General features: G+C 56.6%; 7 protein-coding genes across 7 annotated transcripts; 3 read left to right on the top strand and 4 right to left on the bottom strand.

Moving 5' to 3' along the window:
- Positions 1 to 620: 620 nt before the first annotated feature.
- Positions 621 to 1,350, bottom strand: JDV02_010218 (uncharacterized protein). The gene is made up of 3 exons (XM_047991945.1): positions 1,152 to 1,350; positions 954 to 1,093; positions 621 to 888 (listed from the first exon to the last, which is right to left on the bottom strand). The coding sequence occupies exons 1-3, from the start codon at positions 1,177 to 1,179 to the stop codon at positions 742 to 744; spliced, it is 315 nt and encodes a 104-aa protein (XP_047847958.1). The 5' UTR covers positions 1,180 to 1,350; the 3' UTR covers positions 621 to 741.
- A 265-nt stretch (positions 1,351 to 1,615) lies between these two features.
- Positions 1,616 to 5,239, top strand: JDV02_010217 (uncharacterized protein). The gene is made up of 4 exons (XM_047991944.1): positions 1,616 to 1,862; positions 1,923 to 3,699; positions 3,752 to 3,908; positions 3,977 to 5,239. The coding sequence occupies exons 2-4, from the start codon at positions 2,178 to 2,180 to the stop codon at positions 5,034 to 5,036; spliced, it is 2,739 nt and encodes a 912-aa protein (XP_047847957.1). The 5' UTR covers positions 1,616 to 1,862; positions 1,923 to 2,177; the 3' UTR covers positions 5,037 to 5,239.
- A 1,198-nt stretch (positions 5,240 to 6,437) lies between these two features.
- Positions 6,438 to 7,759, bottom strand: JDV02_010216 (uncharacterized protein; the record flags this gene model as incomplete). Its single annotated transcript, XM_047991943.1, has 5 exons — positions 6,438 to 6,460; positions 6,513 to 6,974; positions 7,031 to 7,380; positions 7,440 to 7,551; positions 7,708 to 7,759. 5 exons carry the CDS (start codon positions 7,757 to 7,759, stop codon positions 6,438 to 6,440), a joined length of 999 nt encoding a protein of 332 aa, XP_047847956.1.
- A 2,710-nt stretch (positions 7,760 to 10,469) lies between these two features.
- naa20 (N-terminal methionine N(alpha)-acetyltransferase NatB) lies at positions 10,470 to 11,102 on the bottom strand (the record flags this gene model as incomplete). The annotated part of the gene is made up of 2 exons (XM_047991942.1): positions 10,470 to 10,873; positions 10,934 to 11,102. The coding sequence occupies 2 exons, from the start codon at positions 11,100 to 11,102 to the stop codon at positions 10,470 to 10,472; spliced, it is 573 nt and encodes a 190-aa protein (XP_047847955.1).
- A 325-nt stretch (positions 11,103 to 11,427) lies between these two features.
- On the top strand, positions 11,428 to 13,699 carry JDV02_010214 (uncharacterized protein). Its single transcript, XM_047991941.1, has 2 exons — positions 11,428 to 12,823; positions 12,896 to 13,699. The coding sequence occupies exons 1-2, from the start codon at positions 12,162 to 12,164 to the stop codon at positions 13,398 to 13,400; spliced, it is 1,167 nt and encodes a 388-aa protein (XP_047847954.1). The 5' UTR covers positions 11,428 to 12,161; the 3' UTR covers positions 13,401 to 13,699.
- Positions 13,700 to 15,626: 1,927 nt separating this feature from the next.
- On the top strand, positions 15,627 to 18,570 carry CDH1 (substrate-specific activator of APC-dependent proteolysis). The gene is made up of 3 exons (XM_047991940.1): positions 15,627 to 16,561; positions 16,619 to 16,746; positions 16,808 to 18,570. The coding sequence occupies exons 1-3, from the start codon at positions 16,227 to 16,229 to the stop codon at positions 18,178 to 18,180; spliced, it is 1,836 nt and encodes a 611-aa protein (XP_047847953.1). The 5' UTR covers positions 15,627 to 16,226; the 3' UTR covers positions 18,181 to 18,570.
- On the bottom strand, positions 18,488 to 21,059 carry JDV02_010212 (uncharacterized protein). The gene is made up of 2 exons (XM_047991939.1): positions 20,919 to 21,059; positions 18,488 to 20,860 (listed from the first exon to the last, which is right to left on the bottom strand). The coding sequence occupies exon 2, from the start codon at positions 20,599 to 20,601 to the stop codon at positions 18,934 to 18,936; it is 1,668 nt and encodes a 555-aa protein (XP_047847952.1). The 5' UTR covers positions 20,602 to 20,860; positions 20,919 to 21,059; the 3' UTR covers positions 18,488 to 18,933.
- Positions 21,060 to 21,401: the final 342 nt, after the last annotated feature.

Genomic DNA, 21,401 nt, shown 5'->3' with positions numbered 1-21,401 from the left:
CTGTTGCGGTCTCTGGAAACCCCGTCGATCCTTCCTCCCTTATCGAACGCCGTCGACGGACGGGCCTCTACGCATTGTCGACGGTCTCCTCCCAGGCTCCCTGCGATCCGAAACGCGGGCCTTGCGTGTTGGCTCATTGACTGCGCGGGTGCTTGCACGTTGCAGTGCCTCCAGTGACATGACAAATTATATCCCGTCGCGCCGCCGCGATGGTAGCGGTCGCCTGGGCCGTACCGGCTACCCTACAGGCCAGCATTTACCACCAGGTGCAGACAGAAGCTGGCAGAGGGGGGGGGGGGCACTGGGTTACCTGCGACATGTCCATCCCAAGGCCCTACCGTGCCATTGAGTCTCTATCCATCGTCATGCCGTGACGCACTCTTACCACGGCCCACCTATCATCGACACGCAAAAGCGGAACGTACGTCTTTCAACCCCATGGGGCGAGCGAGCAGCAGGCGACTTGGACTCACATGGGCAGCACGGGACTTTCGGGACAGGACCCGGAGCAAGTCTGGGAGGAACAAGTCCACAGCTGCCGTCTTCCGCGTGGAAACACGATGACCCGAGTACACGTTTTGTAGGTGGCTTCAGCCACTGTCGTCGAAGGGTCCTCGGCCTCGGACTAAAGAGGCTCGATGAGAATTACCCCATCAATTCACGCTGCAAACCAGCAGGTAGTATACACCTGATCGCATACCGCAGGAAGATTCCCACGCCATCGGAAGCACGGGACGGGTTTCAGCTGCTCCCAATCACACTCTTGGACTCCTCCTCCTTGCCCAGCAGGCCCAAGTTCCGTATTTGCCTGGCACTCGGAGCGCCGTCTCGTGACGTCGCCGACTCGGATCGCGCGTACGCTGCCTGCATTGCCAGCGCCCTGGCGTGCTGAAGAGAAAAAAGCCAGTTAGCAGTGGATCAGGTCATCTTCTCGCCCGGGCGACTCGACGAACCTCCTTCTTGTGGTGAAGGCACTCGTAGTAGTCTTCTAGTACTGGGGAGCACTTTTTCTTGCCCGAGTCGTCCTCTGCAGATGTATTGACGACGTAGCAGGCCATAACCTCTTGCCAAAAGGGAAAGCAGCGGCCAACGCCTAGAGACACGCGGGCGTCAGTCGCCAAATCAGTGTTGCGGCCAGTCGCGACACCTACCGCCGTGCATTCCATAGCCGGACGCCATCGCGGACTGATGCGTGCGGATGCTTGCTTTATTGTGTGCAACTAATCGTCGGGTGTTACTCGATGGCGGAGTGCGTCTGCTGGATGGCCACAGATGTCGTCGTGGGCTGTCGGGAGTCGAGAGGATTGTTGCGCTTGTCGAGTTGCGCCTCCGTAGCGAGGCGTGAGCGGAAATCCAGCTAGCACATTGTACGAGGGATTACCTACGGCGTATGTGGCGGCTTCAAGTACTTGTCGTTATGGCATGGCAAGTGGGCCTTGTCTAGTTTGGCGATTGCCAATTGGGCGACGAGTGGACCCGCCCACTCGACCGTGACGCAATTGGTGCATAGCCCCGGACAGCGCATATTCCCGCTTTGCATCAACTGGCAGAGCTACCAGGTAATAACTAGGGGAGGGACCTCAGCAAGCTCAGGTACAGACAGACAGGTAGCTAACTTGGAACGATAAATCGTTGTGGCACCACCACCACCTTTGACATTGCTCGCATCAACGTTTCAAGCAACCTTGCCCGCCTGCCGCGAAACATCACCAGGCTACTTAGTAGGCAGCTGACAACTGCCACTCTTCTTGACGGGCGATAGAGAGCCGAATACTCCCTCCCCGCAGACAGCACTACGTACTTCAGTACCCGATTTGGCGGCGAGGCAGCCTCGGTCCGTGACGTGCACGAGATGCCGTGAGGTGTTCGCAACCGACAGCCCAAAGCAGCTGACCATCAAGTGCTCACCTCATCCTACCTAGGTGCCTTGCCTTTCCTAACCGTACACCGTCTGCTTTGTGGCTACGCCCTTCACCACACGGTCGGCGGCAGCCTCAATTCAACATCCATCGACCTCGGTAACACACGACTTCCTGTCGGGGCCACAACCTGTCGGCGCGTCGGGGCCTGCTCGCGACACTAGGGCGTGAGTGGTCAACGTGTAGATGCCGAGGTAGACCGTGTTCACCCGCCAGAGGCACCAGAGGGCGGCCGCACCACGCACTCTCACCAGCGCAATGTCTTGCGCCGCGTTGTCGCCTGCCAAGGCGCTGCTGCTTGCCGTCCACCTGGCAGCCCACGCCGACATCGACGCGCTGCGCCTCCTCGCGAGCCGCTACCCAGCAGTCCTGCGGAAGCGCCTGCTGCTGCGCATTCTACTTACCGCCCTGCCCGAGGCGGTAGACCCTGCGTCTTATGTTGGACTTTTGCAAGAGATCGAGGCCGAACGCTTCCAGGACTCCTCCGTGGACGAGCTCGACTGCTCCCCTGTCAGCGCCATCTCGGAGCACGAGGCCGCACAGAGGGCCAAAAGACTTCACCTTGCTCCGCTGTCCCACGCCGATGCCCCCGTCCAAGGCGGCGATGGCGATGATGACCTCGCCTGCTTCCTCTTCCGCAGGGCGCTCCGGATGGACTCCGAGACTGGCATGCTCTCCCGAATTCCCGATCTGCTCATGCCCTTCATCCACCACAGTCCGGCCCTCCGTGTCTGGGTTGTCTCCACCGTCCTACCCTTTGTTCGAAGGAATTCCGAGTACTATACAGAAGCACACGTGAAATATTCACTCTATGACTTCCAAAGGCTTCCCGGACCCGACGCTGTCCGGCATTTGCTGTCGCAAACCGGGCATGGCTCCCCAGAAAGTCCGAGTCACGCTGCCCGTGACTTAAGGGCCCTTGTGATGCCATGGTTGCTGGACCAGTCCCGCTGGACTGGCGCTGACGGCGCATCCCAAAATTCCAACGACGACCACGCAATGTCCGGCCCCACATGCTCGGGATGGCAACAGGTTCTGATCTGGTTGACCACGCAGGCAGTTGACTCGTGGCGGATATTCATCGATGTGGTTGAGCACTGGGATGGGCCTGCCGACGTTGAATTTGGGCATGATGTCGACGGCGTGTCGCTCTGGATCCCGCACCAGCAATATCTCTCGCACACCTACGCCAGAGCTGTGCTCGCGGCGTTGTTTCTGATGCAGGATGCGTCTAAGGAGTGCTTAGCCGGCCTCTACAGGGCCGTCCTCAAGGTTCGATCCATCCAAGGTCTGGGCCACGAAGATGTGCCTCTGGAAGATGCACTCACTCTTTTCCTTGACGGCCTTGACGCTGAGTCCGTAGCCCTTTTGGACGCTAAATCTGCGCCTCACACCCGAACCGGCCTGCTCCAAGGAGGAAATCCCTTGACATCACCCACGGCCTCCTCCACTAGTCTCGTACTGATGCTGGCTCTAAGCGCGCTCATATCCACCGAAATCGGGGTTCCCTGTTCTGTGAGAGGGGCAGCCGACTTGGTCTTCCTCAGAGACGCGCATGAGCAGAAGGCTCAGGCCACAAAACTGCTTCGGGCAATGTCAAGCAATGCACCTGGTGGCGAGGACGACCAGTATTGGATTCGTGCAAGACTCCAGATTCTATGGCTGAGGAACTGGTCTAAGTCGCCGACCAGCGATGCCGGCACGCCAACTGGACCCATTGCAACCGTTCCCAAATCCTTCGTGGAGAGTGAGGCTCTCAAGATCTTCCTTTCCAAATCATGTATGAAGTCTTCCTTGCATCACGCCCGCGTCGTTGACTGACTGCGCGTCAGGTTACAGCCTTGCGCGAATCTTGTACGAAGACGGCTCAGAACCACCATTGCCCACAGATATGGTTCAAGACGCCGTGTACCAGGCGGCCTTGAACGCCTTCGATAATGCCTCCAATCCTAATCGAACCCGGGGCGGGCTCAAGAGATGCAACGACATGTAAGTACAATCTGGGCTCGCTGCTCCAGCCCATCATGGGGCCACCGCGGTTGACAGGCCCTCACTAGTATTCGTGCGTTTCCCAAAACCATGGGTCCAGACCTCCCAGGCGCAATGCGCCTTCAGGCCTTGTTGAGGGCAACACATGCTTTGAGCGATTATCGTCTTGTTCTCAAACAGGGCGAGCCATTCAGCCCAGTCGTCCTGCGAGTCCACTCAGACCCCATTTCTGTGATTGGGAGGGTTCTAGAGCAAAACGACAAGGCCTATACCCGCGTCCAGGAGTTTCTTGAGATGGGATTTGATATGATACGGGCGGGGTTACCATCCCAGGGCGGGTCAGACAACCCTCGAAAGCCGACAAACGAGCATCTCGGCACGGACATGTTCGTGGCCGAAAAGCGTATCATTGCAATGTGCGTCGAGGCGGCCTTGCGCGAAGACGACTTTGAGACTGCCTACTCATATGTGGTCAGTCGGCTCGGAGCACCAGATCCCGATGATAATTCCGTCTCCTACGACGGTTGGTCGTGGCAAGCGGCTCTCAAGGCCGGGCAGTATGTCCGCACGGAGCGGTCGCAGCAGCCAACCCATCTAGGCACCGCCAGCGGCAATCTCGAGATCCGACATCTGGAACAGCGGATAGAGTGTTTGGCAACAGCTCTGCGAGTTGCCCCAACAAGCGAGCTCCAGGAGGTGCTTAAGAGCTTCAGGCGGTGCGAAGAGCAGCTTGACTCCGCCATCAAGGAAGAGGCGGCCAGTGAAGCGGCCTGGCATGCGGCGACCGATGCGGCACATCTCCCGGGCGCTTTCGATACCTCAAAGACAGAAAGTCTGCATCCACCTCGCAACCTCACTGCCACCGCGGCCGTGCGACAGGTAGAAGAAGCCCCTATGTCTCTCTTTGATCTATCGCGCGCCACGGCTAGGGTTGCCCAGCGCACCTTTACCGGGCTCCCAAACCTGCAAGGCATGACCGTCGGTCGCATGTCGGAGGCAGTCGACTCTGACCAGCCTCGCGTTCGCAAACGGGATCAGCTAAGGGATGTAGCGACCGGGACGCTCGTGTCGGGCGTGGGATGGTTGATTGGAGCCAATGTACATCAAGCCGCGAAGGAGAGTGGTTAATGTTGTTGACCAGGGACATGTGTGCCACAGAACAATAGACTTCACTTCAACGAGGACCAATGTCACTTCGCGGGCGGGACTAAACATAGGTTTCTGCTATCAAATCATGACAAGGGGTTTTTAACACAGCTAATATGAAATCTACCATGTTCGATGCCATGATGTTGGGCTTGGGTTGTAACCACGACAAGGCTGGGGCGGGCGCCAGGTGCTCGGAGTTTGGGTGTATGACGATCATAGTCAAGAACTACGTTCGACCAGAATACGCCATGTCGGCGCACGTCGATACATTTTGAACCTAGTCAAAGACGCCGCTCTGAACAGTTCGAGTCTGCTCAGAGACGACAACCTGAGTTCCGTGGCTTGACTTCCGGGGTCCGCAACGCTGGCACTGTGCAGCTGCGGCCCGTCTCATCGAACATAAATGCCTGTTTCTTGCGACGACCGATGGCCGCCAAACTGTGTTGACCAGACACGCGTGACCTGTAAGTTCGGGTGCTTTCCTGTCCAATTAGCGCGACCTTGGATGTGATGAAGTACGGATGAGAAGCTTGTAGACTTGTAGGCAAAGTCAGACACGGCGTGACTCCTTACCTGCCCGTGCTGGGCGTCTTCAAACTGCAGAAAGTAGACAACGTGACGGCAGCCAAGGGCTTTGCCGATCGCAGAAAGCAGAGCTCTGATCCAGATCTAGTGAACCGAGAGCGTCGATACGAGTTGATGAGACGGCGATATGGCGGTTTACGGCGAGAAGCATGTTGATTGCCTATTGGATGACATTTGCACAGTCAATCCCAGATGTACGAGCGAGATTAGTCAAGGGCGAGAAAATCGTCGTCATGGTCGATGCTGCGCTTAAAGCTAGCCGCCGTCGGATTCAGATGTGATATTTGATACATGAGGCTGTGGCAGCGAGTTGATGCAGCCGATGTTGCGATTATTGATCCAGGTTTACACTGGTCAAAGACGAACCGAGGTCGGCGTCTGTTGCGTTTGCTGTGCTGCCATTGCTACCAAAGGTGCTGTCGCGCAACGAGACCAGGTTGACGAAGTGATTTGAAACTGCGAGATCCGGAAGATTCCATACGTGGTCCCTCCGAAGCCCTGTCGCTTCAAGATAGACCCGCGAGAAAATAGAAAGAATACTCCATAGGCGCAGGCCGAGATCTCGATACCGCCCCCCTCAAATCCTCAACGACACTGGTGTGCATCGCACAAACTCCTGATTGAGACGACGACAAAGGAGCCCACTTTGAACGGTGGAGAAAGCGACTGAGCGACAATAAGAGACATAGAAAGCAGATAGAAACACAAACGGCGTAGAAGCAAAACCACGAGCAAGGCACCAGCGGTCGGCAGCGGCTTGGCGTAGAAGACAGTCGGTTTTCGCCGTTCATGCAATTATCGCGCCGAGGGCTCAGGGCCTAAATTGATTAGCAGGAACGAGAGCTGGTGATGCGCATTAATATTGCGAACCTGTATATGCCTCCCGGGCATCTGACCGCGAGCCGGACTCGCCATAGCCAGAGCCGCCTGCCGCGGGCTCCCGGGAGCGAGCAACGTCGCGTTCGCCCTGGCGATCGTATCGTTCGCGGTCATAGCCACCAGGCCCACCACGCTGAGCGTAGCGGTCGCCGCGGTCCTCGCGCCCACCGTATCGCTCGCGACCATAATAGTCGTCGCCGCCGCCGCCGCCGCCGCCGCGGTCGCGACGTTCATAGCTGCGCTCGTAGTCGCGTCCGTAGCCGCGATCATCGTAGCGTCGCTCCTCGCGGTAGCCACGTTCGTAGCCGCCCCTACCTTCGTCGTAACGGCGGTCATCATATCGACGATCATTCCCACGATCGTACCCACGGTAGCGATAGTCATCGCGGCCAGAAGCGCCTGGACCTCCACTGTAGCCGCCTCGTCGACGGTCGTCGAAGCGAGGGCGAGGGTCTGTAAGATAGTCAGCAGATTGACAGAGCGTGGAAAATTTCTGTAGAGATACGGACCTCGCTTTGGTGGTCCAAAGTACTTGCCAGGCGTCGGGGTGCGTGGCCGGGCACGCCGAGCCTTCTCAATGCTCAGAGTGCGGCCCTCAATCTGTTCTCCCTGCAAGCCTTCCTTGGCGGCCTCGGCCTGCTCAGACGTGACCATCTTGACGAAGCCAAAACCACGCGACTCCTTGGTGTGTGGGTCACGCATGATCTGGCACTTCTCAACATCACCGTATTTCTCGAACATCTTGGACACCTCGGCTTCCGTGAGACGGGGATGAATACCCGTGACAAAAAGATTGGAGCCAGGGTTGATGGCGCCATCATCATCGTCGTCTCGGGGGCCAGACGAAGTCTTGGGGCCGCTTAAAAAGAAGGTATTAGCTTTCTGGAAATTCAAATGGAAGGAAGACCGCGAGCCTACCCGTCGGCATTGCCATTAGGCGAAGCAGAGCGGCGACGACCGCCATCGTTATCATCGCGAATGGGTCGGGGGGAGGCACTTCGATTGTCACGCTCATACCGAGGGGGCTCGTCTGGGGGTCGCGTAAGTAATCTTGTTCAAAGCGAAAGATGATTTAGAAGACGCGTGGACCGCCGACAATGTTGATGGGCGGTTAGACCGACGATGCCATCATCTACCGCCACGACTTTACGCGGCGTCGACGACGAGGGGGGGGTTGGTCTCGTACCGTCATACCGATCGCCACCTGCGGCTTCGTAGTCCATCGCGGTGGTTGCCATGGCAGGCGATTGAAATGGCGAAAATGAAGGCGAGGAGAGCGAGACTGTGTTGCTTGATGCTCTGCCGACTTTCTGAAGTCACCTGTGTTGATGCTGGAGAACCTGCGGCGTGTTGACGATGGGTTGGTGAAGGAGGAGAGATCAGAACGCAAGTGCTGAGGTTGATGGGACAGGTGATGGAGAGGGAAAAAAACGGGCACACGCGAGGCGGCATGCAGGCGAGGGAGAGAGGCAGGCAGGCACTGGCGCCACCCGCTGTGAGAACGGACTTTTTTGGGTCAGGGCGAGTGGATGGGGGCCTGAGGCCAAAAGGCTGAGTCAGTCAGCCGCGGCTGACCAACCAGAGGTCTGAAGACAGCCTGGCAACGGAAGGACCTTGCTGGTACACTGCCTGCCCCAACTGACCACTACCACTAGCCTACTGTGACTACTTACTAGTCTACTATGAGGTTCTTTACGTGCTAATACTGGTTCCCTGACTTGACTGATTACACGCACACCAACATAAAAAAACAAAGGCGTCACGTCGTCGGGTCCAGGCACGCCTTGGTTGCTGTTTTGCGCCATTTCCGCTGCGGTTCCACCGCCAATGATGCCTTTGAGGGCTAGAATGTCTGGTTCGCAAGCCGGCCCGCACGTCATCCGTGCTTAGCCAGCTGGAGAACAGGAGGGATGCCAGCTAGATAGCTAGGTAGTTCATCTCTTACATAGTACGTAAGAGTTCCGAACCAATTTCGATGTGATAACCAGACCTGTTCCGTGGCCTACTGCTGGAGAATGTCGATACAAAGGGCGTCAGGCACATAGCAATTAAGATTGTATTACACTTTGTCTAGGCTGGTCTCGTCAACGACTGTAGAGGCCCATGGTGGATGAGAGCCTTGTTGCAATAATTCGGCGAAAGCAAACCCTATTACCGGCATATAGACACTCCTCCAAGGAGCATATATCCGTCCTTACCATCTGTATGACCTATCGCGTTGCGGACATAGGATTCAATATCATGCACAGCGTGGTCGTTCGGGCACTGACTGCTTGAGTGATGCTATAAGAGCGCTTTAAAGAGCTACACCGGACTCAATAGATGAGTATAGACGAAGATTGGAAACGTCGGGTAGATCCGGCCGACTGTCTCATAGTTTTCACGGAATAGCGTTCTGTATCCAAGTATGCCGCAGTTTGACTTCATACGGACCTCCCTGCGGATTAGACGATTCGACAGCCCCCCTACTGCTTCTGGGAGAAGCCATGGATGACTTGGCTGCTAAGGAACTCGGAAAACAAAAGACGGTCAACTACACCGTAACTTAATTTCTCTACACCCAGCATATGAGGAACATTAGTTGCGGAGACATCGTGACGCAGCGCGGTGATACGGAGTGAGTGCGTGAATAGATGAGAAAACTACACGGGCGGTTATCGTTTTCAAGGTAGCGCTATGAAGAAGGCTAGCAACCCGACTTCTGTATTTGTGGGAGATGATAATGCGGGTTACCGTGCGAGGGCATTCAGTACTTTGTTGCTGGTACTAGCGGACCATGAGCGGGAGAGGTGATTGGGCTCCACGTTGGGTTGGAGACCAGGCTCTCTCGAAGTACGTGAGCGCCGTTGAATACTCGTCCGGTGGCCTCAAGATAGAGCAGAAACGACACAGTTTCGAGGAAACACGCTTATCTCAACGAGAAATCGCGCTCGCTTGAACGAGCCAGCGATGCTCTACCTCGGGTCGACCAGCAGAATCGACATGGGACGGGCAGGACGGGATATCACTAGATCCCTCTGTACACAGAGGTCAGCATGTAAATCCGAGCGACTTGTTGCGACTTGTTTCAGAATACAGGCTAAGCGTGAGGCGAGCCTGGCAAGCCTGGCGAGATTGGGAGAGATGGTTTCTCGACGGCGCTCTGGCAGTACAGGGAAACAGTGGCAAACCAGAGCCCGTATCGTCCACACGCACACCAGGGGCGCCTTGTAGCGAGACAAAAGAACTGAAACCACATTCCTGAAGATTTCGGCCTTGGAGGTGACATCTCCCTCGTACATTTCATGTGAATCAGAGCGGGCTGCGAAAACGAACTCGCTGCGTAATTTATGCATTTGCCTTCGCTGCGACACGATCTTGTCAGAGCTATGGATGCACCTAAGAATAAGCAGCGCACGTGCAGACAAGAGCTTTGCAGGCATTTGTCTGCAAGGCAGGTGATGGGTTCGGGTGCCGCGTCGAGATATCATGGAAGCGCACCACCCGCCCCAAGCCCAGGCGCGAGCGTGGTGTTGAGGCCTGCCGAGCACGGGCCAGTATACCGCCATATAGCTTCGAGCAACTCAGGAGTTTCCAAGGTCTGATGGGATATGGGTGCATAGCATCAGAAGCCAGTTCTCTGCGAGTGTGCACCCTCCTGCGCGCACGCGGTACCCCCCATGATCCTTGCCCCCCTCAGGCAGAAACCTTTCATGTTTGCTTTGCACCCGCTGTCTCAAAGGCGTTGAAGAGGCTCGGCTTTGAGGATACTGCAACCATGGGTGCACCACAGCCCACGGCAAAAGTGCAGCACTCGTGACATCTGTCTTAGGTAAAGCCTGGGCGCTGCCAACATGGCTCCCGACCCATAAAACTTTGAAGCCACTTCGGGAATGCCAGTGCCTGCCCCGGGGCCGCATCGTACTCGAGCGGCGGGATCGGAAGCTCGTTGCACAATGATCCAAGCTGCTACCAGACATCTTCTGGATCGACCACGTGGTTCTTTCCATCGTCTCTGACATGTTGGCGATGTTGATCTCGGCGCATTGACTTACGCATGTCAAAGGCGTCCTCGCTGTCCTTGTTCGGATCTGTGGCATGATCTCCGTAGTAGTCTTTGACAACGCGAAAGACACTGTAGCCCAAGCTCTCATAGAAGGCAATAGCCCGGTGGTTGCTCTTGCGGACAAAGAGATCGACGAACCAGGCATCGTTGGCGTCAGCGGCGGCCTCGAGTTGTTCCGTCAAGATTCTGCCAACACCTAATCGGCGGGCTTCAGGAGCCACTGTGAGCGCCGTGATGTGCGCATGCCACGGAAGGTAGTGCTCCGAATACTTGTAAGCATCTGGAGACGACTCGACCTTGCCCATGACTGCCCCAGTGGATTAGCCATCTGGCTCTTGTTGCATGGCTACGTTAGAGGCCTACTCACTGTAACCGACAATATTGCCGTCTCTATCTTCGCACACTTGGAAAAGCGATGGCCATTTTGTATAATACTGAAGATAGAAGCTGAGCTCGTATGTCTCAGTCAGCGGGTCGAGATTGCATTTAGAGAATTTGTTGACATCGTCGGGGCGAAACCGACGGAAGCTCGCCATGGTGTGTAAGCTGCAACGCCGAGTTACCGATACAGGTATAAAGGCCACGCGACTGCTTCAAACCCCCGTAGAGGTTCAGCGTCTCGACGGCGTCTTGTTTGAAGGCAACGGGCGCTGGGTAATCGCTTGGGGCCCGGGGTTTACGTTTACGAAGTACGAAGTAGATACGTACTTCGAACCTAGCAGACAAAAAGAGAAACTTGGAGGCTTAGCTAATAATGGACGTCGTTGGGCCACCACGACCCACAGCGTGACAGGGGGAACACGAAGAGGCTTATGAGGGCCGTGCGTTGATCGCCCCCCCTTTGTACCTGTAAGTGCCTCTATCACAGGTACCACTAAGGTACAGGAGGTTGGCACTTTGCGCGCACCAAGAGGCGCCAATGGGCTTCTGCGTCACTGGCCCGCTCGAATTATGTACCTACACGTACTTTACCGACCACAGTTTGGACGTCAGGCACGAGTGGGCGCTCGCCTTTGGGATCATGCTAGTGGCACGTTGACCAACGCACCTCGAGGATGTGGAAGCTGGATATTGCAGTACCCGGTAGTAAGTTAGCACTCGATTTCCGAACCCCTGCCAAAGTCAAGGTAGTATCCTCTTCATTACCTGGGTACTAAGGTTTGACCCCTGGTTAAGAATATTGCTACTACTTACCTTACAGTCCCGCCAACTTCTGCTCATGCAAACGAGCAGGCCCCCGTCACCATCAAAACTCGGGCCGAGTCGAACAGCGCCCCGGTGCTCAGTAGGATAGACTGGCATCCACCTTGCGAGTCCCGCTATCGTCCGGCCGTCTTGCTTGACCGCCCACCCAAACAACTCTAGAGCACCGGTCGCCTGCAGGGCAGTCCACCACTTCCAGCGGCTGAGTTCACAAAAGGGGGCGCATCACACAATCCTTCCTTTGTTGGTTGGCCCACGGGCTGGAATCGCGCCGCCGGCGGCCGTGACGGAAGGGCGCCTCCACAATCGTCACTGCGTTGCCGCTCTCGCTCTCGCTCTTGCGCCCCCGACTCGCTTTCAACCACCCCCACCTCGCCCGAAGAATATTGGCCATGCCGTCCTCACCGCGCACGCCGCGACATTCGCGCAACTCGTCGGCTATCGACAGTGTCCAGGCGTCTCCGCATGTGCGGCGCCTGTCCAAGTCTTCCCTGCACGATGGGAGCAGCATAGTCCACCAGGACTCTCTGGAGCTCCACATGCTTGGTGGCGTTGCTGCTTCAGGCAACGGCATGGGGAACTTGGCAGACGAACTCGCCGATGCACTCACTGACTCTGAAGAGGGGGAGGATGACGATGACGACGATGACGAGCTGCCGCGTCAGGTGGACACGGGCGAGACGGCCGACGATGGTCACGCCAATGCGGTCGATGCAACAGCGATAGAGCGACACAAGAACTCGACCGCGGGCGGCAGCTGGGTAGAAGATGGTGGCGCGCGAGGCAAGGACGACGCACTCGGCATACCCTCACCTTACAGGAGAGCTCATCAGCGAAAGGAAAGCGAGTACGACGGCAGTGAATATGGTTCAGACTCGGACCTCGACGCCGCGGGCATGCCGCCTACCTTGATCGCCAGGATTGACGCCGTCGAGTCTCTGGCTAGGCGTGGAACGGGGAGCCTTGGGGGATCTGCAGACGACATATTCCAACGAGTCACAGGTGGTCTGCGGGACTTGGGATCGCAGTCGGTGGTGGAGGGGAGTGCCTCGAGGTGAGACTCCTGCCAGTTCGCGACGTCCCATTGACTTGTACCGACAAATCACTGACACTGGTCGAAACATAGGTTGATCACGGCTCACACAGCGTTGACCACACACCTTGCCCACCAGACACGACAGCTTCACAGCCTTACATTCCCGCTGCTGTCACCTTTGGCGCCTCCGCCAGATGTCGACATTGTAGATGATCTCGTTCCACTTCTGTTGTCCCTATCAGACGCCATGCCTCGGCCATCGACATCGGCGTTCAACTCACTCGCAGCGCTTCACTCTGTCACAGCAGATTTGATACAGACATTGAGCTATCTCTCGGACACGCTGCACATGTCGCGCCAAACCACTTCGAGTGCGACGCGGAAACTCAAGAGCGCCAAGGAATTGGTGGCTGAGATGCGACGAGAAGATGAGCTGCGAGAAGAAGGCGAGCGATGGCTCAGCCGTGGGAATTGGGGGGAGAGGTTACAGAAAAGAGAATGCGCTGGGGTGTGCGGCGAGGTCATTGGGGGCTTCGAAGACGTTTGCAACGGCCTGCGGCAGCGGCTTTTGTCGCAAGCTGAGCCAAAAGCGTGATACCAGTCCCGAATGAACAGCGACATGCACGGAAATGGCATACCCTTGGAACTTTACTTTCTTTGTTTCCGCGAACACTCCACAAGCGTTTGGAATTTTCCTTTGTCGCCGCTACCATATGGAAAGACCTTGGTAGATACAAATAGACACACACGAGTACGCGGCGATGGCGTACAAGATGCAGAGGGGGTTAGGGGCTGATGTGAGGAGGGCTGTTGCTTGACACTAGGCCAGGAGCCTATCTGACATGGGAAGAGTCGGGTTCAGCCGCAGAATTGAATGATCTACCTGTTTACCCGCATACTACCTAGTAGTACCAGGATGTTTCGACGAGATGTCAGGTATGCCTTGTGGTGACAATAGCCGCGGATGCTTCGTCCAAAGTAGCAAGGGCATCTTGGACCTGTGTTGGCTCCAGGTGCAGCTGTGGCGGTTGTGCGACTCGCGTTGGGCGGCACTTTAAAAACGCGTGACGCGAAACTGATGCGTCGTGCGCGGTCTGACCAGGCGCGACGCCACGCAGGGGGAGAGGGGACATCGTCGGGGCTACGCCACGTGTGCGTTGTTTCCACGGCGCTCGAGGGGCGCAACGGCCAGACGCGTCCCGCAAGGCCTAGATGCTGGTTCTGCCGGACATACGCGAGGCTATTTCGTACCTCAACAGCGTGGTCGTGCCGTTTATTACCCAGGCAGGTTGGGTTTGCTTTGCCGCGGTGCCGCGTTAATAACGTTAGTAGTTGGCTAATATCTTAATTATGCTCCCTTATGTTTAGCACTAACCTTGTAAGCGGGTATCTCTACGCATTCATGTAAGATATAGTAACGCTTCGTGCGGAGCAGAGTCATGGGCAGTCACTCGCACTTGCTAAGGTAGTATGTAGTGTTTCGCATCTAGGCAAGCCAGGTAAGAAAGCTTCGCAGACACAGCTGGTGCTGTGGCTGACGGGGGTCTAACTCGGGCTGACTTTTCCGTTTCGTCGTGTCTCGCACGGAGATGCGGCGATGGACTAGTAGGTACAGTATAGTAGTACGTAAAGCAACGGTCTGCCTCGGTACCTACCTAAGATACCTACCAGATACTTACCTAGTGGGTAGGGACCAATAGAAGTTGGCACTGAGGGGCTACATGTGTAGGTACCTAAGGTACGTACCTGATACGGCGGCAGTGGCACCACGCGCGCCGCCTTTGTGTGAGGACAAAATAAACAACAACATGGAAGCAAACGAACAGCAGCCGCTAGCCCGCTTCATTGACATTTTAGTAGTGGTGCATACATACATACACGCGATGGGGAAAACAACAGCCAGTACCAAACAGGCAGCGCGCCCTTGAAGCAGATAAACACACAGCAACTGTATGCGCACGTCGGGCATATTCTGCTCGTTCACTTGGTGCCGCCGACGCGTCGAAAGAAGGGTTGCTTGATACTTGATGCCGCTGCGCAAAGCAACGGCTGAGAGACGTTTTATTCCGCTGGCGTGGAACAATTCGGCGTGGCTTTCACATGCCGACGATGCTGCCATTGATCTAGCTTCGCGAACCTCGCTCCCTTGCGCAGAGAACATGGCAGGGCAGCCAGCGAAGCGTTCACCTGAGAGCCTCCATCTACAGGCTTTCGCACAGGTTGGTCCTCAACTTTTCTAGGTTTTGGGGCCGATTGTACTGCAAGCATCGTGCAGAGGCGCTTGGCAACAGCAGTGAGTCGATTTTGGATGTTTCGACTATGCGCTCAATGGCCCAGAACCACCATGTGGGCGTTCATGTGTGTGACACGTCGATACTATTTACCTTTGAAGTAGGCGCTGCAGCAGCAACTGTACCTACTTACTACCTACTCCGTATACGTAGCTCAATCAAAACGCCTGCCCGACTGGCTGTGCTCATTGAACGTGGCTGGAGCCACCATGGGGAACGCCTCTCTCGCACCAGCGCGGCACGAGGGGACAACAACGTAGGGCAGGTAGTCAAACAACAACAGCACGAACGCGGCACGGCGGCTGCGACAGCTGCAGCGCCCTGAGCGACATCTCAGTACGCCGTGAACCCAGGGACGTAGCAGGTACCGCCGTCCCCTAGGCTGGTCCCCCCCAGCCGTGGGTGGCTCACAGGCACGTCCCGCCCGCCCTAATTGGGCCAAATCCCGCCTGGTCTCCTTAGCGCGCCGCCCGCCCGCCGCCGTCGCCGCCGACGCCACCCCCCAAGCATTCCATTCATTCAACCTCCTCCAGCTGTCAACCACACTCGTCGTCAATCACTTCACGCTTCGCTCATACGACTCTCCCCACGGTGCCGCCCCCCGCGCGACGCATCCCCTCACCTACCATCTGAGGCAAACACTGCTGTTTGCCGGCCGTCTTTGGCATCGCCGCAGCTTTTCCGCTTACCGCATTCCCCCCTCCTGCACGTCGACTCCATCCCGCCCTTCGCTGCCACCGCCCGTTTTGCCTCGTGAACTCCCTTCGGACAGCCTCTCCTGCCACAACCCCCGAGTCCTCGAGCTTTCACAATCGGGTAATGCGCCTTCAACCTCCGGAATAGTGCCACGCGGTCCACGAGGGTGCTGCGCAGGAGACGCAGGGAGCTGCCGGCGTAGAAGCACTCAAGCTGGTAACGTCTCTGGATGGTCGTCGCAAGGACCCAAGGCAGAGCTCCGGACCATCCATCATCCACGACCTTATCGCACGTCCGGGATTCTCCAATCGACAGCCACCTCGGAACGCGAGTCTGGCTCTATTCTGAGCAGTTCTCCCACCGCGAGGTCTCGCGCAAATTCCGACACCAGCCACCCCGAATCCAAACTCACCATCTTCGGCATTGTTCGTGCCATGCAACCCGAAGCCGCGGGCCCGGCGGTAACGGGCTCCTCCTCCAAGCGGAGTATCAGTGATACCAGGACACCCACCATGCACAGTCCTGCCAGGCCGTCTACGCCCCCTCCCCTGTCCGACCAACTTTCCTCAGAAGTTAGACAAGGTGGTGATGGCGACGGGTCTGGGAGGATACGCAGTCGTACAAGGGCCAGCGATGGGGCTGGAAGGTCGGCCGCCGTGGAAGCGCAAGTCGTTGATAGCGCTTTGCTAAGAGAGCTTCAACGGCCCCATCGAGAGAGCACGCCAAGTGCTAGCCCCCATCGCAAACGGCAAAGAATAAACGGTGACCGGTACTGCGCCCTCCCCCTATAGCACTTGAAACGAATCAGACGCTGATAGAACTCCAGGTTCATACCTTCTCGCGCCGGCCAGGACCTCCAAGCCAGCTTCAGCCTTCTCCACGACGACGGGTCGCCAGCCACACCCTCAAGACAGAAGAAACGTACGCCACATGGCGAACTTCATTTTCAAAAGAGTGAGTGTCCTGATCCCTTTAGTCTCCACTCAAGAAGAGGAACGCTAATCTCCACGGATAGCCGAGGAAGCAAACCGCACGTTTTCCACTCTGCTTCGGGCTGAGCTCTTCGACAGCTCGGTGCCTCAAGCATCGACTCCCGTACTGGCTTCTGAGAATGCACTTTCGTCGTCTGTTCAGGCCCATGCGAACAATGGTGCGCGCGCACATACGCCGCCGATCAACGGCTCGGCTCCGTCGCTTCCTTCTTCCCTGACTCCGTCCACACCTCACAAGAACCTCTTCTCATACATGTCACCACGCCACCAAAGCCATGTGGCAGGCCACCCAACGCCCACAAAAACGCCGCAGAGTCGTCATGGGCCCAATCTGGACACGAGAGCCGAAATCTACAGCCTTTCGCCAGTCCGGTTTGGAAGCCAGCAGCTGCTCCTGAGCCCCCGAAGACAACCTCGGGCGGTGAGCAAGGTACCATACAAGGTTCTGGATGCCCCCGAGCTCGCCGATGATTTTTACCTGAATCTGGTTGATTGGGGAAGCGCAAACGTGCTGGGTGTCGGGTTGGGATCCAGCGTCTACATGTGGAACGCCCAGACAAGTAAGGTCAACAAACTTTGCACGCTCGAGGACGATACTGTCACCAGCGTCTCATGGATCCAAAAGGGAACCCACCTGGCTATTGGTACTGGGAAGGGGCTTGTCCAGATTTGGGACGCTGAGAAGACGAGACGGTTACGGACGATGACCGGGCACACGGCGCGCGTAGGGTCGCTGGCCTGGAACACACACATCCTGACATCGGGATCGCGTGACAGACTGATATACCATCGGGACGTTCGGGCTCCTGATCAGTGGCTCAGAAAGCTCGTTGGACACAAGCAGGAAGTCTGCGGTCTCAAGTGGAACTGCGAAGATGGCCAGCTCGCCAGTGGGGGAAACGACAACAAGTTGATGGTCTGGGATAAGCTCTCGGACACACCACTGTGGAAGTTCTCGGACCACACCGCAGCCGTAAAGGCCATCTCATGGTCTCCACACCAACGAGGTCTACTCGCTTCCGGCGGAGGCACAGCTGATCGACGCATCATCTTCCACGACACAGTCAAGGGATCGGTCATCAACGAAATCGACACGGGTAGCCAGGTCTGCAATATTGCCTGGTCAAAGAACTCCAATGAGATTGTGTCCACACACGGGTACAGTCAGAACCAGATTGTCGTGTGGAAGTACCCTTCAATGACGCAGGTTGCGAGCTTGACAGGTCATACGTATCGTGTGCTGTACTTGGCTATGAGCCCAGACGGCCGCGTGGTCGTGACGGGCGCAGGGGACGAGACGCTGCGCTTTTGGTCTGTCTTTGGCCGTCGGCCAGGAGCCCGAGAAGAAGGAGAGAATGGCGGTGGACGACTGGCGGACTGGGGCATCATTCGATAAGGCTCTCAACATGCGCATCGACATAACGGTCTAAGGGAAATGGGCATGTTCAGGCTCAGCCAACCGTGGGCCTGTCGAGCTTCCTTGGCGCCATTTGGTTCAATACGAACAGCACTAATGGTGAGAGTCTTCGCTCTTTCCTTCGCTCATTGGGTTTGTCTAGACAGTGGCGCTTGTGGGCTGCCTTTACTTTGCCACCACTCAACTTCAGTGCTAACTGAATGTCGATACGGTGTCCATGGACTTGCGGGCGAGAAAAGGGTGTTTGGGGCTGCACGGGGCAAGTAGCGTCTGTGTAGCGATTATTGTTGGCATTTTATTCGGGCATAGCGCAATCCAGAGAAGGTGACGCTTCTCGACGCAAGAATCAAACTACTCTTTACATCTTGACTACTGTATTACAACGCGTCCTGACGTCCGCATAACGAACGCCAACCACAGAAAACCTCACAAAGGTAGGTCATGGTCGGTTGCCATATGGATCTATTGCGGGCGGTCGTCCTATTCGGCCACTTCAGAGACTGCACGCACATCCATCTGATTGACGATGCAGCGAGGATGTCTTGTCCAACAGACGCAACAAAAGAAGACACCAGAACACCTATCCACCTACGAGAACCTGTCTCCCAATCTCTTAGACGCGAAACTGACCGATCGCATGGCGGTGCAGCCAATCAATGCTCCATGTGCGGATACGAGCTTTCGACCACGAAAGAGACACTGGAGTAGCCACCGTTGGCGTTCAAGCCCGCATCAAGAATCAAGCTCGTTCCCGGCTCTCCGCTCACGAGCCATGTCTCTAGCCCCGCCTTCCACACCAGTCGCTGATATGGGTATGCTTTCGTCCAGAAGCGGGATATTTTCAAGAGCCTGGTTGCGACCCTTGACACTGTCCCAACTGGGTGATTTGTTTCCAGAGGGTACATCATGACTGGCGTCTGCGGCCGCGTCGATAGGCTGTGTGGCCAAGCCAGCCGCTGCCTGTGCTGACGGCGCATCGGGGTGCGGCGTGATGAGCGGCGACTGAAGCATGAGCTCCGGTGTGGTCTGCCATTTCAGAACTTCGGCTTTCATAGCCTCCAGCTCCTTCTGAAAACGTTTACCAAAAACGTCAATATAGTAGGTCGAGCCGTTGTAAATACTCCAGGCGAAGACTACCAACAGGAATGCAGAAGAGGCGTATCGGCTCATGAACCACAAGGGACAAGGAAGCATGGTAAGCACCGCATAGCAGTATTGAATCAACATGAAGGCCGACTCTTGTAGAGCATCTGGGAGGGACAGGACAACCTTGCCGATCCAAGTTTTGGAGTACGAGCGTCGCAACCAGGTGAAAGACGTGGGGCGGCCTGCAGCAATCTTTTCCCTGCGGCGCACGGTAATGAAGAAATAGTAGCTCAGCTGCCAGAATGCGTATGGCAAGGTGCTCCAAGCTAACATGGACACAACGTTGGCATACGCAGTGGGCGAGCCGGGGGCAGAGTGTTTGATGGTCCAAATGGCGGGGAACCGTTCTTTCTGCAGTGCCTCGGGATACAGATGAACGATGCAGTGAAGCGTGGCACACGGCATGATGTGGATGAAGAGAGAGGTGACCTTGTCGAAGCTGTGGAATACGAGAGAGTTGCGCCACATGATGATGGCGACAGCGTTGTTGCCGAACGCCAGACAATAGGCGGAGGTGAAGAGCCGCTTCGAGCCAGGGAAGACCCATATACTAAGGCTCAGGAGCACGTTGACAAAATAGCAGAGATCAGCCAGGAAGTAGTGGTAGCCACGGCGGTGATATGTAAAGAACCTGATGGGCATGAAATATACCAGCTGTGCCGTATACCAGAGATGAAAGTACTGCGGGAAGCCGCCGATGAGGTATCCGCTGATGAATATGTTCATAACGCCGCAGATGAAGGATATCTTCTCCCGCAGGCTGATGGCTTTGGTATCGTTCCACTGTTTGCCGAGCTTGTCGACGCGCTGGCGCATGCGCTTTCTGTATCGATCAAGTTGTTCATCGGCTGATGGGACACGGCGACGCCATTCTTCCACCATGCGATCGCGTGCCAGCTGAGTTTTGGATTTGAAGGCGTCTCTGGAACGGCGGACCTTGCGTGTCTGAGCTGAAATACCCTTTTGAAGCTTCTCCAGCTGATGTGGCAGAGCGAAGTTGTCGAGTAGGTCAAGGACGGTCAGACGGTCGAGGGGCGGCAAAGGGTCCCAGTCATCCTGATAGGAGCTGCTACCGGAGAAGGATGGATTTCGCGAGAGCCTGGGGCTTTTTGATGTCGTGGCGCTGAGGGAAGGAGATTCGAGTATGGCACCATCGGGCGGCGACGAGCTGAGGAGGGAGGATACATCTTGATCGGGGCCGCTGACGCCAGCAGCAACGGCTGGCATGGGAGCCCCTACAACATCACCATCCATGGTTATTGTCTAGATCGCCGGCAGTTAAAACGGCAATGCTTGGCTCGGTCAAGGCCGTCGTTGCTTCATGCAGCTCGCTGGACCGAAGCCTGGGCCGTGAGTGCGTACAACGCCAAGTGGGCGCGGCGCGTCCACGAATCGAAACGCGGATGTGCTATCGGAGAGGTACAACGAGGTCTTCGAGGTCGCACTAGACGAGGTGTTGCGAAGCTCGACGCTAGGGACAGCACGTCCCTGACGTGGCCTAACGTCCGGAACTCTGCGAGCAAGGCAGGTTAGCAGCGGCGTGTTGATCTGGGGAGCTGGCATGCGCGTGCATTTCAAGTTGCCAAGTGGTGTTGGGCGTATTGCTGCCAAACCAGTCGTCGATAAAGGAGACAGAACGGGTCGGCGCTCAAGTGAGACGGAAGGAAGGTAATCGTGTTGTGATGTGAACAAGAGCAAGATGCCAGGCGGGCATGTCACGATTGCGTTGACGGTATCACCTGGTCTGCTAGCTGCAGGAGGTCTATGGTTGCCTATTTGGGCCGTGCCTTGGCCGATGGACCCAGCCCACCTGCACCTCAGTGATGAGTGCTAGAAGAGAAGAGAGGGGGGGGGGTGACCACCACCCTGCATGCCGGCTTCCAGCGCGACAGCCCAGTAAGTTGGTCGCCCAGCACAGCCCACCCGCGCCGCACATAAAGCAGCGCGGGAAACCTCCGCCAGGAGCCTCAGGGCTAGAGGCTCCCGTCAATCTACCCAGCTTATACTACCATCAGGTACGTCGATGTGCAAAATGCTCATCGTTTATGGAAGTC

The sequence above is a fragment of the Purpureocillium takamizusanense genome, chromosome 11 (genome assembly GCF_022605165.1).
Source record: "Purpureocillium takamizusanense chromosome 11, complete sequence".
NCBI lineage: Eukaryota > Fungi > Ascomycota > Sordariomycetes > Hypocreales > Ophiocordycipitaceae > Purpureocillium > Purpureocillium takamizusanense.
Note: the sequence above shows the minus strand (reverse complement) of the source record. Positions and strands in the feature narration are given on the sequence as shown.

Bases quoted from the DNA above. Each gene is read 5' to 3' on its own strand.
- JDV02_010218 (XM_047991945.1), bottom strand. From the start codon at position 1,179: ATGGCGTCCGGCTATGGAATGCACGGCG. The intron at 1,094-1,151 runs GTAGGTGTCGCG...GCGTGTCTCTAG, and splicing joins CGGCTATGGAATGCACGGCG to GCGTTGGCCGCTGCTTTCCC. The intron at 889-953 runs GTTCGTCGAGTC...TTTTCTCTTCAG, and splicing joins GCCTTCACCACAAGAAGGAG to CACGCCAGGGCGCTGGCAAT.
- JDV02_010217 (XM_047991944.1), top strand. From the start codon at position 2,178: ATGTCTTGCGCCGCGTTGTCGCCTGCCAAGGCGCTGCTGCTTGCCGTC. The intron at 3,700-3,751 runs GTATGAAGTCTT...ACTGCGCGTCAG, and splicing joins GATCTTCCTTTCCAAATCAT to GTTACAGCCTTGCGCGAATC. The intron at 3,909-3,976 runs GTAAGTACAATC...GGCCCTCACTAG, and splicing joins CTCAAGAGATGCAACGACAT to TATTCGTGCGTTTCCCAAAA.
- JDV02_010214 (XM_047991941.1), top strand. From the start codon at position 12,162: ATGCCGTCCTCACCGCGCACGCCGCGACATTCGCGCAACTCGTCGGCT. The intron at 12,824-12,895 runs GTGAGACTCCTG...GTCGAAACATAG, and splicing joins GTGGAGGGGAGTGCCTCGAG to GTTGATCACGGCTCACACAG.
- CDH1 (XM_047991940.1), top strand. From the start codon at position 16,227: ATGCAACCCGAAGCCGCGGGCCCGGCGGTAACGGGCTCCTCCTCCAAG. The intron at 16,562-16,618 runs GTACTGCGCCCT...ATAGAACTCCAG, and splicing joins CAAAGAATAAACGGTGACCG to GTTCATACCTTCTCGCGCCG. The intron at 16,747-16,807 runs GTGAGTGTCCTG...CTCCACGGATAG, and splicing joins CGAACTTCATTTTCAAAAGA to CCGAGGAAGCAAACCGCACG.
- JDV02_010212 (XM_047991939.1), bottom strand. From the start codon at position 20,601: ATGGATGGTGATGTTGTAGGGGCTCCCATGCCAGCCGTTGCTGCTGGC.